The 19,099-nt window shown below is 41.3% G+C and overlaps 1 protein-coding gene across 3 annotated transcripts in view; it reads left to right on the top strand.

Moving 5' to 3' along the window:
- DCAF17 (DDB1 and CUL4 associated factor 17) overlaps nucleotides 1–19,099 on the top strand; it is a 63,358-nt gene that overhangs the window by 4,105 nt on the left and 40,154 nt on the right. For 2 of the 3 annotated variants that reach the window (XM_073646965.1, XM_073646963.1), the window contains exons 3-7: nucleotides 1,374–1,477; nucleotides 1,802–1,892; nucleotides 3,254–3,390; nucleotides 9,976–10,054; nucleotides 11,208–11,285. In XM_073646965.1, coding sequence (XP_073503066.1) covers nucleotides 1,374–1,477; nucleotides 1,802–1,892; nucleotides 3,254–3,390; nucleotides 9,976–10,054; nucleotides 11,208–11,285 — 489 coding nt within the window. The remainder of the gene's footprint in view (nucleotides 1–1,373; nucleotides 1,478–1,801; nucleotides 1,893–3,253; nucleotides 3,391–9,975; nucleotides 10,055–11,207; nucleotides 11,286–19,099) is intronic. The other variant, XM_073646964.1, reaches the window with a different exon arrangement.

Below are 19,099 nucleotides of genomic sequence, written 5' to 3'. Positions count from 1 at the left end.
GTAACCCCGCCCCCCACCACTGATTGGCCGCTTCCTGTGAACTCTCAGCAAGCTACCAATCAGGTGTGTGGGTGGGGTTATACACAGAGCAGAAGTCTTAGCTCATCTACATCAGACAAACATGAATTCTAACTAAACAACACCAAGCAGTCCAGTAAGTGATACATCTCTGGAATCGGGCTTTCTTGCCCTATACTGTGCTATGCTCAAAAAATTTCTCAACACTTGAAACTGGTCCCATTCTTGCCAAAACCCACTTCCGCATTCCCCTTCCCAGGGCAAAATGTGTCTAATGGCCTTTGGATTGACCGATCAATTTAGATAACCACCAATCTGTACTGATTTGGTTGATGAAACAAAGATGGGGCAGAAAGATCGCTGACACCATTGTTTTGCCTCCATATACAATTTCACATTTATCAGCAACACTTGTCCTGTTTACACCGGACAATGTGCTGCTGATAACGAGGATTTTTTTTTTTATGCCGACATAAAAATCATTGCATCTGATGAACCAGTGTTTTATTGCACTTAAGCCGAACTGGATATGAGACCGAGCTTTTCTTTATATACTGCATGATTGCAGTATATAGTGTAAGCGATCAATCACAGGTTTATGCCCCTTAAGGCGACTAACAAAAAATAAACCTTTTCAGATATTAAAAACAATACAAAAATTGTAAACCCCCCCCCCCCCATAAATAATAAATAAAAAAAATCAAGTGTGTTTTTTTTTTTTTTTCACATGTGTAAAAGCCCGGTCTATCAAAATATAAAATGAACCTGTACAGGAAATGCCAATTTTTTTTCTTTTTACCAAATGTCCCCAAAAAACACATTTCTGCTTAGATTTTTTTTTTTTTTATTGTTGAAAAAAAATGAACTTTTGTTGGTATTGACGTAAATGGTCTGACCTGTAGAATCATAATGCCAGGTAAGTTTTATCATACAGTAAATATTGTAAAAACAAAACAATGGCAGAATTTCATTTTTTATTTTTTTTTAACAATTTCATCTCGCTTGGATTTTTTTTTCCAGATTTATACTACATTCTATGGTACAATAAATGGTATTAATCAAAACTATAACTTAACTTATCCCTCAAAAACACAAGCACTCATATGGCTATGTCATCTGGAGGTGGGGAGGGAAAAAAAAGTTATGGCGCTGGGAGAAGAGGAGGGAAAAAAATCCAAATGAGTAAAAAAAAAAAATAAAAAAAATAAAAAAATTGCCTGATCCTGAATACCTATAAAATTGTGAAACACAGGCATAGTAAAAGCTGGCTTCCATTGTAAACTATTAACTGACACTTGCTTGAGATGGCTTGAAGTGACAAAAAAAAAATATCTATCTATATTCTTGTTTTTCAGAAAAAGACAAAGTTTAAGAAAGTTTGGACCAAGCAATCAAAGTCTTCCATCAACTGTGTAAATGGAAGAATCTATTTTAATAATTTTCTCTGTTGTTACAGCAGGTAAGGAAAGTAATGGTGTCTATATTGAAGGCTTTTTTTTTTTCTTAGTGACATGCAGCTTGTATTTAATATTTTCTAAGGAGTCTGGAGCCACCATACACATTAGACTTTCTGCCGAGCCCTTGATACTGGCACATTTGGCTGACATTAGTCTAATATGTATGGGTCCATATAACATGGAACAACAGATTGCAATACACCTAGCACAAGAAATGGAGATAAGACAATTAGGTTTGGGATATTGCACACGATCACATTCACTAATAATAAATGTAAAATCAAAAAGGAAAAGTGCATTATTTAATATTTTTGCTTCCATCATAGTTTTGCATGTATGCCACAAAAGTTGTATGAAATGCCAAAGTGTTTAAAGTCTGAGAAGATTGAAGACGCAATCCTGTGTGAATGCACACTGGTAAATATTCTTTTATGTAGCAAATTAATAGATTAATTTGTTAGCTGTGTCTCCTGTAACACAATTATTGATAATAACACATTATTATTGTAACACAATTTTTACGATAATTGCTTATCTTTTAGAAATATTGCTCAACCCGCTTATACTCCATGGCTAAAGTTAACCGTTATACCCATCTTTGTAGAGAGAAAAATATAGGGGAATATCCCTGGCACTTTAGCGTACACCAGATTATCAGCCCCTTAAAAGTACCCAAATAGAAGAATAGCTGCACTCCAGAAAAATCAGAATAGGCTGAGGGGGTCTGCCCCTATGGGCTCTGCCCACCGCAATCAAAGAAGTGAGGACATCTTTACCAAAGGTATCCAGTAGCCATTTTTTTTCAAAAAGCCATCAGGGTCTCCCCTTTCCACCTTTTCAGGAACCCCGAAAAGCTGAATATTTTTGCGTCTCTGGCGGTTTCTTAAATTGTCAGCCTTGACAAGTAATGCTGCGCCAGCTTGCCTATGACTTTAGATGTCCCTGCGGACTGGTTGAAGAGCATCTTCATGCTTACGGACTCTGCCCTCCCGTGCCATAGTGTGCTCCGCCACTTTTTGCACATAAAGGCTAATTGTAGAAATAGTGTCCTGTATATAGTCAGTGTAGTGAGTGTGGAATTAGATGTATTCACTGCATTTAAGACGTCTTGCAGAGATTCGGGGTTCCCTAAGGGAAATTTCTCAAGGAGTGTATATAATCCCCTTGGGAGTCTCACCAACACTGCCTTGGCCTTATGAGGAAGCGGCCATGACGGGATCTTTTGGCAAACAATCCCCTCAGTCCCTGTGTAGCAGCCGCTGACCTCTGGTTCACGTGACCTGAAGAATGTGGCTTGGGGGCATACTGTTCCAGCCGCGCTGCTACTTCCCCACTCGTGTCCCTCTGCCTCCGCCGGCTGCCATCTTGGATTCCTCCCTGCAAGACTTTTTACTGCTAGTCATGCCGCTGCCTGAGAAACATCTCCTGGGGTCCAGAAACCTTGTGCCAGCGGGACTTGCGCCGCTGAGTTCATCGGTGTCGAATGGACCGATCAGGATGAGCGCAGCGGGAGCTCAGAAGAAGCACGTGTGACCTCATGCGCCGCTCAACCTCGCCCCTATCAATATTCTTATAAAGTTTAAATTTGGAGTGAAGACCCCTTCCTATTAAGAGACGGATCCAAATCATTGTGCTCGGTGCCCCCAATATATTTAAGGCAGGTTCATGCTATGTTTGCAGTATATAAATGTGGAAGAAGTTGAGTCAGGATTCTTTTATTCTGTTATCAAGCCTATTTGTGGATATTCTGTTTTGTGACTATGAATTTCACTCTGCAGGGAGAGCCTCTTCCTCAGGCATCAGACTATACCCCCTCAATCATTGCTGTAACTGGCCATGACTGGTTGCTTCGCATTGCTGCGGATACTGGGGAAATTCTGCAGAAGGTCTACCTGGGATTACACAGAAAATTCAGGTGAGTGAAATGCCATTTATTATGATGATTTCTAAAACAAAAAAAAAAACTGCGTCATTTGTGTAAGGTTATGTGTACAATGCATCTTTTTCAGGGGGATTACACCTGGAACCTGCTTGAAAAAGCGCTAAAAAAAAACAAACACACCAAAAAGAACAAACATAATTCATAGCAATATCAAAATGACACACACGTTTGTCACACTTAAATGTTTCAAATCACAAAAAAATTAAAATATTAGACAAAGAGAACACAAAATGCAGTTTAAGGGAAAAAGAAATCCAAACCTACAGGGCCCTGTGTGAAAAAGTGATTGCTTCTCCCGCTTTAGCAACATAAATTAACAGTGGTTAATCACCTCTTTTGGAAGCTGAGATCAATTTCCCTAGCCACACCTGTTCTCAATCAAGAAATCTCTTAAATAGGACCTGCCTGACAAAGTGAAGTAGACCAAAAGATCCTCAAAAGCTAGACATCATGCTGCAATCCAAGAAATTCAGGAACAAATGAGAAAGTAATTGAGATCTCTCAGTCTGGAAAAGGTTTTAACGCCTTTTCTAAACCTTTGGGATTCCAGCGAACCAAAGTGAGAGACATTATCCACAAATGGAGAAAACATGGAACAGTGGTGAACTTTCCCAGGAGTGGCTGGCCGACCAAAATTACCCCAAGAGCTCAGCGAAGACTCATCCAAGATGTCACAAAAGACCCCACAACAACATACAAAGAACTGCAGGCCTCACTTGCCTCAGTTAAGGTCAGTGTTCATGACTCCGCCATAAGAAAGAGACTGGGCAAAAATGACAGCATGGCAGAGTTCCAAGATGAAAACCACTGCTGAGCAAACAGAACATATAGACCCGTCTTAGTTTTACCAGAAAACCTCTTGATGATCGCCCAGACTTCTGGGAGAATACTCTGTGGACTGACGAGACAAAAGTGTAACTTTTTGGAAGGTGTATGTCCCATTTAAGAAAAACAAAAATCCGACTTTGGAGCGGCCTAGTCAAAGTTCTGACCTTAATACGATTGAGATGCTGTGGCATGACCTTTTAAAAAGCAGTTCATGCTCGGAAACCCCGCAATTGCATTACAACAATTATCCTGTCACCCATGACAGCACCTACAATGAGGGGATCTGCCCTTCCAGGACAGGAAACCTACAGAATAAAAGGGCGGCGCCTTGCCACCAGGGCCGGCATCAGCACCCGGCGCACCCGGGCAAATGCCGGGGCCCTGAGCAGGCAGAGGGGCCCACTGGCGATCGCGCACCCCGCTGGGCTATGGGCGGAGGAGAGCGGTGTCAGCGCCCGCCCTTCTCCGCCGCTTGCTCAGGTCCCCGGCAGGCGGATACTTGCCTCTCCCCGTGCCTCCGCAGATCAGCTGTCTTCCTGCTCTGCGCTCCCTGTGACGTCTCAGGTCAGAGGGCGCGGTGACGTCTTTACACCGCGCCCTCCCCTGAGCCGTCACAGGGAGCGCTGAGCAGGAAGACGCCGACAACGCTGGAGTTCGGACCCGAGCAGCGGGCAGCAGGCAGCAGGTGAGGAGAAGGGAGGTGAGTATTTGATTTTTTTTTTTTTTTTTTTTTAAATGTATGGAGGCATGGGGCATTATAAAGAGAAGGGTGGGGGGCATCCTGCATGGGGCATTATAAAGAGGGCGGGGGGCATCCTGCATGGGGCATTATAAAGAGAGGGGGGGACATCCTGCATGGGGCATTATAAAGAGAGGGGGGGACATCCTGCATGGGGCATTATAAAGAGGAGGGGTGACATCCTGCATGGGGCATTATAAGGTGGGGAACAGCCTGTATGGGGCATTATGTGGGGGGTAACAGCCTGCATGGAGCATTATAAGGGGGGGGACAGCCTGTATGGGGCATTATATGGGGACCGGTATCCTGTATGGAGCGTTATATGGGGGGCCAGTATTCCGTATGGGGGCCAGTATTCCGTATGGAGCCTTATATGGGGGCCAGTATTCCGTATGGAGCCTTATATGGGGGCCAGTATTCCGTATGGGGGCCAGTATTCCGTATGGAGCCTTATATGGGGGCCAGTATTCCGCATGGAGCCTTATATGGGGGCCAGTATTCCTTATGGGGCCTTATATGGGGGCCAGTATTCCGTATGGAGCCTTATATGGGGGCCAGTATTCCGTATGGAGCCTTATATGGGGGCCAGTATTCCGTATGGAGCCTTATATGGGGGCCAGTATTCCGTATGGAGCCTTATATGGGGGCCAGTATTCCGTATGGGGGCCAGTATTCCGTATGGGGGCCAGTATTCCGTATGGAGCCTTATATGGGGGCCAGTATTCCGTATGGAGCCTTATATGGGGGCCAGTATTCCGTATGGAGCCTTATATGGGGGCCAGTATTCCGTATGGAGCCTTATATGGGGGCCAGTATTCCGTATGGAGCCTTATATGGGGGCCAGTATTCCGCATGGAGCCTTGTATGGTGGCCAGTATCCTGTATGGAGCGTTATATGGGGGCCAGTATTCTCTATGGAGCCTTATATGGGGGCCAGTATTCCGCATGGAGCCTTATATGGGGGCCAGTATTCCGCATGGAGCCTTGTATGGGGGCCAGTATTCCGCATGGAACCTTATATGGGGGCCAGTATTCCGTATGGGGCCTTATATGGGGGCCAGTATTCCGTATGGGGCCTTATATGGGGGCCAGTATTCCTTATGGGGCCTTATATGGGGGCCAGTATTCCGTATGGGGTCTTATATGGGGGCCAGTATTCCGTATGGAGCCTTATATGGGGGCCAGTATTCCGTATGAAGCGTTATATGGGGGCCAGTATTCCGTATGGAGCCTTATATGGGGGCCACTATTCTGTGTGGAGCGATTCACCGGTTTCTGAGCTATTGTGGAATTTACAGTAGATATCACTCATGTAATGTAAGAAGTGAAATCTTTGCATTGTACTATATATATATATATATATTTCTCTGCGGTATCTCTGCATCATGAATCGTGGTATGTGTTAAAGGGGCCCACTGAGACTCTTTCGCCCGGGGCCCAGAAAAACCTGGAGCCGGCCCTGCTTGCCACCACCTCAGTTGGTTTCCTGTCCTTGAGGTGGAACCTTGTTAATTTGACAGCACCTACAATGACAATATTTATCAAAGGTAACCACTGATACTTGTTGAGTCTGGCCTGTGTCTCTGATTAGCTCCAAGGCACATACCATCTGCTCTGCTCTCCAGCAGTCTGACTAAGGTGAATGCCTAGCCTGCTCTAGTGCTTAGCTCTCCAGGGGCCCTAATCAAGACCTGTAAAGATATTATTTAACCCAGTCCTACCTGGGTTTGCTACAACCCGAAGGGGCTGTCGAGATTCCTGAGTTAGATCATTGGGAATGGACTCTAGAAGACCTGCTAGTAAATCTGCAGTTCCAGATTGCGATATAGTAGTATAGGCGTTTAAGGAGGCATACAATCGGGTTCCAATTCACATGAAACGTCAGATTTCCTGAGAATAGCTCTTGGCATAAAATGAGGATTTAGGCTGAGTGCCCACGTAGCGTTTTTCAAGCGTTTATGCTGCGGAATTTCTCCAGCGGACACGCTTGTGAAACGCTAGGTATTCCGCACCCCATGGTCCCCAAGGGGATTCCGCATGTTCTATGCACATGCTGCGGATTTTTCCGCAGCGTTTATGCTGCGTACAAAAATCCGCAGCATGTCATTTAATTTTGCGGAAGCGCAGCGGAAGTCCCGCCATTGACTTGCATTGAGACGCATAGAAACCGCGACTGTACATTTTTACAAGCGGCTTCTATGTGCGGATGGTACCCAGTTATGGAGGAGAGGAGACTCTCATCCAGACCTGGGTACCATTCTACCTGTAAAAAAAGAATAAAATAACAAAGTTTATATTCACCTGTCCGGCGGCTTCTCTCTGAATGCCAGCAGCGCTGAAGGACCTTCGGTGACGTCACAGTCATGTGACCGCAGGCCCTTCACCGCTCTGTCTCGCGATATGCCGGCAGCCGGGAACCAGCCAGGAAGCAGCGCTGCAGCCACGCCGGGGCCTCGGGGGTGAGTATAGCTTTATTTGTTTTAATTTTTACGGTTCACACTGTATAAATCCATGCTGTTTGCATGGATTTATACAGTGTGACCTAGTTGTCAAGCACTTTCCAAGTGATGCTATCGCCTGGAAAGCGCTTGTCAATCTGCATGCGGAAACACAAGTGAACCCGCATGTGGATCCGCATGTATTCTGCAGGAAAAACGCATGTACAATCTGCATGCGTTTTTTCTGCCAGGGAGATGCAGAAATTTTCTGCTTCATTTCTGCATCGTGGGCACATAAACTGAAAAGGCTATGTCCTTCCATTCAGATGTTAATGAGCCTTAAGGCTTTATGGAGAATTATAGTAGTTAGGACAACTCTCATATCGAAGGAAGAGGCATTGACAATAGTTTACCTCAACTATTTTGGGATTATGGGCAGATCCATCGAGTGCTGCAGAACTCACTGGGCAGTGAATAAGAGTTGTGGTCTCCCAAGGTAGAATAAGGAGTCCTGCTATATGTCAAAATTAATAAGCAGTCTGGCCACAACTCTGAACAAGGCGATTGCTGTTAATAACTCTAATCTCCTACATTCCAGTAGTAGCATGGTCACGCGTACACACCTGGGGGCTGCCTCTAAAGACTTGGTTCCTCTAACCTAAAGAGGCTTTAGGCAGTATATAAGAAAGCTCCTTTCATCTATACATGGTCACTATGTAAAGGTCTTGTCATACAACAGAGTAGCTTTATCTTACATAATCCATTATGGAGGAACTCTGCCACGATCCCTAATGACACTTATGTCTAATCAGTTCAAATGGCGAAGTCTCACCTTTTATCTTTAACAGCACCTCATATAAAGAGGAAGAGAATTGCAAGTGGACAATTTTTAGCCGTAGACTACTAGAACAGTGTCCAACCTTCATTGAATAAGCAAGGATTGTGAAACTGAGCTTTGGATCTAGGCCCATTTTCAGTCCAAAGATGGCACCCTGGGATGTGAATCCAGTGCTTAAGGCTGTAACAAGCCTTGTCTTGAACCCAAGGATTCAGGGTCTTCACATTAAAGACTATTATCCCGATGGCCCTGACTTCAGCATGGTAAGTTAGTGACATTCAAGTTTTTTCGGTTAATCCTTTTGTTTATACAGATCCTAGAAGATGGGTCGATTCGGGAGCTACTTTATCTTCCGAAGATAGCTTCCAATTTCCATAAAAGTCAAGAAATTATGCACCCTACTTTCTGTGCTAAACCGGGGAATCCATGGCAGAACAATATGAAAGCGGATGTCACCATCAAGCATTATGTAAGGTTGCGATTCAGTCTTCACCTTGCACCTTCTATAGACACTATAGTCTTGATCTGGGATCTTCTGCTGTCCTTTCCTTTAGGAAAACTGTTCTACAGGCTGTGGTCCCACCCTAACTTTAGAATTTTTTTTCTCTGTAAATCTCTCGTTGTAGGTGCTGTCCTGGGTGATAGGATAACACTAAATTACTTACCGGTAATGTGTTTTTCCTGAACCCATGACAGCACCCTTATATTCCCTCCCATCACTGGTAGAAGTTGATCACTTCTTTTCCTTCATGGTGTTTGATTCACGTGGTGTGTAGAAGGAAAAAATCATGGGATATATAACTATTAAGTAGTGTCCTCTCATGCTCTGTAAACAACTGAGGTGGTGGAGAGGCGCCGCCCTTTTATTCTGTAGGTTTCCTGTCCTGGAAGGGCGGATCCCCTCATTGTAGGTGCTGTCATGGGTTCAGGAAAAACACATTACCGGTAAGTAATTTAGTGTTTTGCATAGAGGAGTGTCCAAAATTCCTCCAGAGTGTTGTAAAAGACTCATTGCCAGTTATCGCAAACTCTTGATTGCAGTTGTTGCTGCTAAGGGCCCAACCAGTTATTGGGTTGAGGGGGCAATTACTCTTTCACACCGGGCCCTGTAGGTTTGGATTTCTTTTTCTTTTAATAATAAAGACCTTCATTTAAAAACTGCGTTTTGTGTTATCTTTGTCTAATATTTAAATTTGTTTTGTGATCTGAAACATTTTAAGTGTGACAAACATACAAAAGAATAAGAAATCAGAAAGGGAGCAAACATCTTTTTCACACTGTTATTTTTTAGAAGAAAAAAAAACAAAGTGCAAAACAAAACACTGAGAAGATGAGGATCGATGCGTATACGTGAAGAGTCTTGCACGTGAAAAATTTTCTTTTTTTTTTTAAACACTAGAAAAAAAAGTGTGAACATAACTGTACACTTACTCCTTTTTGATTTGGGCTTTAAAAAAAAAAAAAAAAAAAAAATGGATCAATAAATGCACCAAAATCTGTATGCCTGAATTCGGCATAATTTACAAAAAAAATAGTTAAAATAATGGTTTGTGACTTGTGTATACTCTTCATGCCCACACATGACAGCTTATCCGGAAAAGTTACCATAATCCACAGGTATGCTTGATGCTGTTTCTCTGTGGTTTTTGTCTTGTAAAATTTTTATTTAATTTTCAGGTAACCAATATTATGTTATGGATTTGTTTAAAACGCAGGTATGTTTCATGGGATGAAGTCCAAGAGACTTTAGTAGTAAGGTCTATTCAGAAGACTTGTGTTTACCGCAATCAGCAGGTATGAACAGGATAGGCAACAAAATTGGGGGATTTTTTTGTTTGTTTTATTGTGTTCTTCTAATCTGGACAAAGTGTCACTGTGTAATGTAGGCGTCAGCCTCATCCTTCTTCTCTTATGCATGTTTTATTGCCATAGGACAGCACCATGTTGATAATGAGTCTTCCAACCCATCTGAAAACAATTGAGAAGTGTTAAAGGGAATTTGTCACTAGGATTTTACCATGTAATCTGACAGCAGCATAATGTAGGGACAGAGACCCTGATTCCAGTGATGTATCACTTATTGAGCTGCTCACTGTCTTTTTAGTACAATCCCTGTTTTCTCTGCTGCAGGTCTAGCAGTTATCTGAATGCTGAGCTCTGTATAACCCCACCCACACCACTGATTAGCAGCTTTCTGTCAATGTACGAGCCAATCTGTGGGGGGCGTGGCTGGACTAGGAGGCACGAGACAGCTAGTCCTGTAGTGATCTCCAGCTCATTAAAAACCCAATTTGATTTAAACAGCAACACAGTCCAGTAAGTGACAAATTGCTGGAATCAGGGTCTCTGCCTCTCTATTATTCTGCTCTCAGATTAAATTGCAAAAACCTAACAGATCCCCTTTAATTACCTGCGCAATATCGCATTTTTTATGTTTGTTAAAGTGATAAATTCAAATGCAGGAGATTCACTATATTCTAATAAGGCATAATAATGTATCCAAAAACTGATCTCTAGTATAAGTTGGTATACATGCAAAATAGGAGCATGTTCACATTGGCCATTAAACAGACAAAACCTAAAATAAAAACAAAATGAACATGCTGTTTCAAAGTATCTAGAATGAAAAAGGAGAATCTTTTCCTTAAAGATAGTGTGGCGTAAAAAAGAAAAAAGTGTTTTGTAGTTTTATGCAGACCTATGGTGACCGTATAGACGCTACGCAGTTTGATCCTACAGCCATGTTGCAGGACATCTGACCCTTTTAATACCAAATGAGGTGGAGAAAGACCGAGTGTGACTGCAGACTTACAAAGGGTTTTTACTGTTACCATGAAGACGCATAAATCTGCATAGGAGCTGCAAACAAAAAAACATTGACGCGTGAACATGTTTTCTGAAATTACTTCTCTCTTTTTTTTTTTTTTTTTTTTTTTTTTTCTTTCAGAGTAATGTGGTATGCCACTTAGCGGTATTCAACGTGTTCCCTCTTTCACTTGTCGGAGTTTTGGAAATTAGTAAAAATGTAAGGCTGTATTAAAAATATATAATTTTTTTTGTTTTGTTTTTTTTTCACTTTCCTACAGTAGCTGGTGGCTGTTCATGGGGTATAAGTACTTTTTCAAGGCACTGTATATGTAGGGGACTTGGACGTATATAAAAGTCATACTTGTAGCATGGATTTTAGTGGTTTAGTTGCCATTAAAAAAAAAAAGAAAACCAAACATGCATGCAAGTGAATGGCGTTCGGTGTACCCTTAGTGTGGCCAAGGGCTCAATGCAGTGTTACTCCCCCTTAATTTGCATATTGAACACTTTGTCTCTAATGAGAGTTGCCTGAACTAAATTATCAGCTCTGCACAGACACTGCAGGCGCTCTGTGTCATTACCAGTCTGTATCAGTGCCACCACTCATCGCTGGCCCCCATGAGTACTGCAGCAGTGTCTGATGCAGAGCCACTGATTGAGGTCAGTGTTGCATGTGAAGATCTGACTATTCGCTCTGGATGTGCTGTACAAAAAAAAAAAAAATTGTGTGTAATATACATATATACATACACACTACCGTTCAAAAGTTTGGGGTCATTAAGAAATTTCATTATTTTTGAAAGAAAAGCACATTTTCAATGAAGCTAACATTAAATGAATCAGAAATACACTCTATACATTGTTAATGTGGTAAATGACTATTCTAGGTGCAAACGTCTTGTTTTTATTGCAATATCTACATAGGTGTATAGAGGCCCATTACCAACAACCAACACTCCAGTGTTTTAATGGTACATTGTGTTTGCTAACTGTGTAAGAAGGCTAATGGATGTTTAGAAAACCCTTGCACAAGTATGTTAGCCCAGCTGAAAATGGTTTGGCTGATTTCAGAAGCTACCGTATTTTTCGGACTATAAGACGCACTTTTTTCCTCAAATTTTATAGTCTATCTTATAGTCTGAATGTTGGGGGTGGGGTATGTGTGTATATATGTATGTATGTAGCGGTGGAGGAGTGGGACATAGGAGGCAGCAGCCTACACTGTTCCCGCTGTAAAGAAAATGAATATTCACTGCTCCCCCACACCCATGAGGCGTGGGGAGCAGTGAATATTCATGCTCCTTAATAGCTGTATACAGTGTAGCTGTGCTGCTGCTGCTGCCGGCTATCTCCTGTGCCCGCTGTTAAAGGGCATGAATAGTCAACCTCTCTCCGGGTCCATGGGCATGGGGAGGGGGTGAATATTCATGCCCTTTAATGACACCAGACAATGTGAACTGAGGTCTAAGATGGCAGACATACAAGAAACAGAGGCATGTTCACACTAGCAAAAAAGAAGCAAGACAAAAATATATCTCATACCCTACCATAATTATATATAAATGTAAAGCAAAATTGCATAATAAATATAGGGTACTTAGTGAACTATTTTTGATCAAAAAAAGTATACAAGCCGTCCCACCAGCGGCAAGGTGACCCTAAATTGGGACGGTACCTATACTGCCTATATTAAAAACCTTACTGTATATCAAAGTTGAAGTAATGCATATAAAAGGGTAGACAAATAGGACCGGGTCCCAACTCCAGACCACCCAGGCCCGTGGTAAGCTACATATATACCAATCAGCTCAACAAAGGGCATGCCACACCCTTAAATTGCACAGAATGCAAACAAGTCAAAACACCAGACAATGTGAACTGAGGTCTAAGATGGCAGACATGCAAGAAACAGAGGCATGTTCACACTAGCAAAAAAGAAGCAAGACAAAAATATATCTCATACCCTACCATAATTATATATAAATGTAAAGCAAAATTGCATAATAAATATAGGGTACTTAGTGAACTATTTTTGATCAAAAAAAGTATACAAGCCATCCCACCAGCGGCAAGGTGACCCTAAATTGGGACGGTACCTATACTGCCTATATTAAAAACCTTACTGTATATCAAAGTTGAAGTAATGCATATAAAAGGGTAGACAAATAGGACCGGGTCCCAACTCCAGACCACCCAGGCCCGTGGTAAGCTACATATATACCAATCAGCTCAACAAAGGGCATGCCACACCCTTAAATTGCACAGAATGCAAACAAGTCAAAACACCAGACAATGTGAACTGAGGTCTAAGATGGCAGACATACAAGAAACAGAGGCATGTTCACACTAGCAAAAAAGAAGCAAGACAAAAATATATCTCATACCCTACCATAATTATATATAAATGTAAAGCAAAATTGCATAATAAATATAGGGTACTTAGTGAACTATTTTTGATCAAAAAAAGTATACAAGCCGTCCCACCAGCGGCAAGGTGACCCTAAATTGGGACGGTACCTATACTGCCTATATTAAAAACCTTACTGTATATCAAAGTTGAAGTAATGCATATAAAAGGGTAGACAAATAGGACCGGGTCCCAACTCCAGACCACCCAGGCCCGTGGTAAGCTACATATATACCAATCAGCTCAACAAAGGGCATGCCACACCCTTAAATTGCACAGAATGCAAACAAGTCAAAACACCAGACAATGTGAACTGAGGTCTAAGATGGCAGACATACAAGAAACAGAGGCATGTTCACACTAGCAAAAAAGAAGCAAGACAAAAATATATCTCATACCCTACCATAATTATATATAAATGTAAAGCAAAATTGCATAATAAATATAGGGTACTTAGTGAACTATTTTTGATCAAAAAAAGTATACAAGCCGTCCCACCAGCGGCAAGGTGACCCTAAATTGGGACGGTACCTATACTGCCTATATTAAAAACCTTACTGTATATCAAAGTTGAAGTAATGCATATAAAAGGGTAGACAAATAGGACCGGGTCCCAACTCCAGACCACCCAGGCCCGTGGTAAGCTACATATATACCAATCAGCTCAACAAAGGGCATGCCACACCCTTAAATTGCACAGAATGCAAACAAGTCAAAACACCAGACAATGTGAACTGAGGTCTAAGATGGCAGACATACAAGAAACAGAGGCATGTTCACACTAGCAAAAAAGAAGCAAGACAAAAATATATCTCATACCCTACCATAATTATATATAAATGTAAAGCAAAATTGCATAATAAATATAGGGTACTTAGTGAACTATTTTTGATCAAAAAAAGTATACAAGCCGTCCCACCAGCGGCAAGGTGACCCTAAATTGGGACGGTACCTATACTGCCTATATTAAAAACCTTACTGTATATCAAAGTTGAAGTAATGCATATAAAAGGGTAGACAAATAGGACCGGGTCCCAACTCCAGACCACCCAGGCCCGTGGTAAGCTACATATATACCAATCAGCTCAACAAAGGGCATGCCACACCCTTAAATTGCACAGAATGCAAACAAGTCAAAACACCAGACAATGTGAACTGAGGTCTAAGATGGCAGACATGCAAGAAACAGAGGCATGTTCACACTAGCAAAAAAGAAGCAAGACAAAAATATATCTCATACCCTACCATAATTATATATAAATGTAAAGCAAAATTGCATAATAAATATAGGGTACTTAGTGAACTATTTTTGATCAAAAAAAGTATACAAGCCGTCCCACCAGCGGCAAGGTGACCCTAAATTGGGACGGTACCTATACTGCCTATATTAAAAACCTTACTGTATATCAAAGTTGAAGTAATGCATATAAAAGGGTAGACAAATAGGACCGGGTCCCAACTCCAGACCACCCAGGCCCGTGGTAAGCTACATATATACCAGTCAGCTCAACAAAGGGCATGCCACACCCTTAAATTGCACAGAATGCAAACAAGTCAAAACACCAGACAATGTGACCTGAGGTCTAAGATGGCAGACATACAAGAAACAGAGGCATGTTCACACTAGCAAAAAAGAAGCAAGACAAAAATATATCTCATACCCTACCATAATTATATATAAATGTAAAGCAAAATTGCATAATAAATATAGGGTACTTAGTGAACTATTTTTGATAAAAAAAAGTATACAAGCCGTCCCACCAGCGGCAAGGTGACCCTAAATTGGGACGGTACCTATACTGCCTATATTAAAAACCTTACTGTATATCAAAGTTGAAGTAATGCATATAAAAGGGTAGACAAATAGGACCGGGTCCCAACTCCAGACCACCCAGGCCCGTGGTAAGCTACATATATACCAATCAGCTCAACAAAGGGCATGCCACACCCTTAAATTGCACAGAATGCAAACAAGTCAAAACACCAGACAATGTGAACTGAGGTCTAAGATGGCAGACATACAAGAAACAGAGGCATGTTCACACTAGCAAAAAAGAAGCAAGACAAAAATATATCTCATACCCTACCATAATTATATATAAATGTAAAGCAAAATTGCATAATAAATATAGGGTACTTAGTGAACTATTTTTGATCAAAAAAAGTATACAAGCCGTCCCACCAGCGGCAAGGTGACCCTAAATTGGGACGGTACCTATACTGCCTATATTAAAAACCTTACTGTATATCAAAGTTGAAGTAATGCATATAAAAGGGTAGACAAATAGGACCGGGTCCCAACTCCAGACCACCCAGGCCCGTGGTAAGCTACATATATACCAATCAGCTCAACAAAGGGCATGCCACACCCTTAAATTGCACAGAATGCAAACAAGTCAAAACACCAGACAATGTGAACTGAGGTCTAAGATGGCAGACATACAAGAAACAGAGGCATGTTCACACTAGCAAAAAAGAAGCAAGACAAAAATATATCTCATACCCTACCATAATTATATATAAATGTAAAGCAAAATTGCATAATAAATATAGGGTACTTAGTGAACTATTTTTGATCAAAAAAAGTATACAAGCCGTCCCACCAGCGGCAAGGTGACCCTAAATTGGGACGGTACCTATACTGCCTATATTAAAAACCTTACTGTATATCAAAGTTGAAGTAATGCATATAAAAGGGTAGACAAATAGGACCGGGTCCCAACTCCAGACCACCCAGGCCCGTGGTAAGCTACATATATACCAATCAGCTCAACAAAGGGCATGCCACACCCTTAAATTGCACAGAATGCAAACAAGTCAAAACACCAGACAATGTGAACTGAGGTCTAAGATGGCAGACATACAAGAAACAGAGGCATGTTCACACTAGCAAAAAAGAAGCAAGACAAAAATATATCTCATACCCTACCATAATTATATATAAATGTAAAGCAAAATTGCATAATAAATATAGGGTACTTAGTGAACTATTTTTGATCAAAAAAAGTATACAAGCCGTCCCACCAGCGGCAAGGTGACCCTAAATTGGGACGGTACCTATACTGCCTATATTAAAAACCTTACTGTATATCAAAGTTGAAGTAATGCATATAAAAGGGTAGACAAATAGGACCGGGTCCCAACTCCAGACCACCCAGGCCCGTGGTAAGCTACATATATACCAATCAGCTCAACAAAGGGCATGCCACACCCTTAAATTGCACAGAATGCAAACAAGTCAAAACACCAGACAATGTGAACTGAGGTCTAAGATGGCAGACATACAAGAAACAGAGGCATGTTCACACTAGCAAAAAAGAAGCAAGACAAAAATATCTCATACCCTACCATAATTATATATAAATGTAAAGCAAAATTGCATAATAAATATAGGGTACTTAGTGAACTATTTTTGATCAAAAAAAGTATACAAGCCGTCCCACCAGCGGCAAGGTGACCCTAAATTGGGACGGTACCTATACTGCCTATATTAAAAACCTTACTGTGTATCAAAGTTGAAGTAATGCATATAAAAGGGTAGACAAATAGGACCGGGTCCCAACTCCAGACCACCCAGGCCCGTGGTAAGCTACATATATACCAATCAGCTCAACAAAGGGCATGCCACACCCTTAAATTGCACAGAATGCAAACAAGTCAAAACACCAGACAATGTGAACTGAGGTCTAAGATGGCAGACATACAAGAAACAGAGGCATGTTCACACTAGCAAAAAAGAAGCAAGACAAAAATATATCTCATACCCTACCATAATTATATATAAATGTAAAGCAAAATTGCATAATAAATATAGGGTACTTAGTGAACTATTTTTGATCAAAAAAAGTATACAAGCCGTCCCACCAGCGGCAAGGTGACCCTAAATTGGGACGGTACCTATACTGCCTATATTAAAAACCTTACTGTGTATCAAAGTTGAAGTAATGCATATAAAAGGGTAGACAAATAGGACCGGGTCCCAACTCCAGACCACCCAGGCCCGTGGTAAGCTACATGTATACCAATCAGCTCAACAAAGGGCATGCCACACCCTTAAATTGCACAGAATGCAAACAAGTCAAAACACCAGACAATGTGAACTGAGGTCTAAGATGGCAGACATACAAGAAACAGAGGCATGTTCACACTAGCAAAAAAGAAGCAAGACAAAAATATATCTCATACCCTACCATAATTATATATAAATGTAAAGCAAAATTGCATAATAAATATAGGGTACTTAGTGAACTATTTTTGATCAAAAAAAGTATACAAGCCGTCCCACCAGCGGCAAGGTGACCCTAAATTGGGACGGTACCTATACTGCCTATATTAAAAACCTTACTGTATATCAAAGTTGAAGTAATGCATATAAAAGGGTAGACAAATAGGACCGGGTCCCAACTCCAGACCACCCAGGCCCGTGGTAAGCTACATATATACCAATCAGCTCCACAAAGGGCATGCCACACCCTTAAATTGCACAGAATGCAAACAAGTCAAAACACCAGACAATGTGAACTGAGGTCTAAGATGGCAGACATACAAGAAACAGAGGCATGTTCACACTAGCAAAAAAGAAGCAAGACAAAAATATATCTCATACCCTACCATAATTTATATATAAATGTAAAGCAAAATTGCATAATAAATATGGGGTACTTAGTGAACTATTTTTGATCAAAAAAAGTATACAAGCCGTCCCACCAGCGGCAAGGTGACCCTAAATTGGGACGGTACCTATACTGCCTATATTAAAAACCTTACTGTATATCAAAGTTGAAGTAATGCATATAAAAGGGTAGACAAATAGGACCGGGTCCCAACTCCAGACCACCCAGGCCCGTGGTAAGCTACATATATACCAATCAGCTCAACAAAGGGCATGCCACACCCTTAAATTGTACAGAATGCAAACAAGTCAAAACACCAGACAATGTGAACTGAGGTCTAAGATGGCAGACATACAAGAAACAGAGGCATGTTCACACTAGCAAAAAAGAAGCAAGACAAAAATATATCTCATACCCTACCATAATTATATATAAATGTAAAGCAAAATTGCATAATAAATATAGGGTACTTAGTGAACTATTTTTGATCAAAAAAAGTATACAAGCCGTCCCACCAGCGGCAAGGTGACCCTAAATTGGGACGGTACCTATACTGCCTATATTAAAAACCTTACTGTATATCAAAGTTGAAGTAATGCATATAAAAGGGTAGACAAATAGGACCGGGTCCCAACTCCAGACCACCCAGGCCCGTGGTAAGCTACATATATACCAATCAGCTCAACAAAGGGCATGCCACACCCTTAAATTGCACAGAATGCAAACAAGTCAAAACACCAGACAATGTGAACTGAGGTCTAAGATGGCAGACATACAAGAAACAGAGGCATGTTCACACTAGCAAAAAAGAAGCAAGACAAAAATATATCTCATACCCTACCATAATTATATATAAATGTAAAGCAAAATTGCATAATAAATATAGGGTACTTAGTGAACTATTTTTGATCAAAAAAAGTATACAAGCCGTCCCACCAGCGGCAAGGTGACCCTAAATTGGGACGGTACCTATACTGCCTATATTAAAAACCTTACTGTATATCAAAGTTG

The sequence above is a fragment of the Phyllobates terribilis genome, unplaced genomic scaffold (genome assembly GCF_046119375.1).
Source record: "Phyllobates terribilis strain yellow unplaced genomic scaffold, ASM4611937v1 Scaffold_9__5_contigs__length_417890890, whole genome shotgun sequence".
NCBI classification, from domain to species: domain Eukaryota; kingdom Metazoa; phylum Chordata; class Amphibia; order Anura; family Dendrobatidae; genus Phyllobates; species Phyllobates terribilis.
Note: the sequence above shows the minus strand (reverse complement) of the source record. Positions and strands in the feature narration are given on the sequence as shown.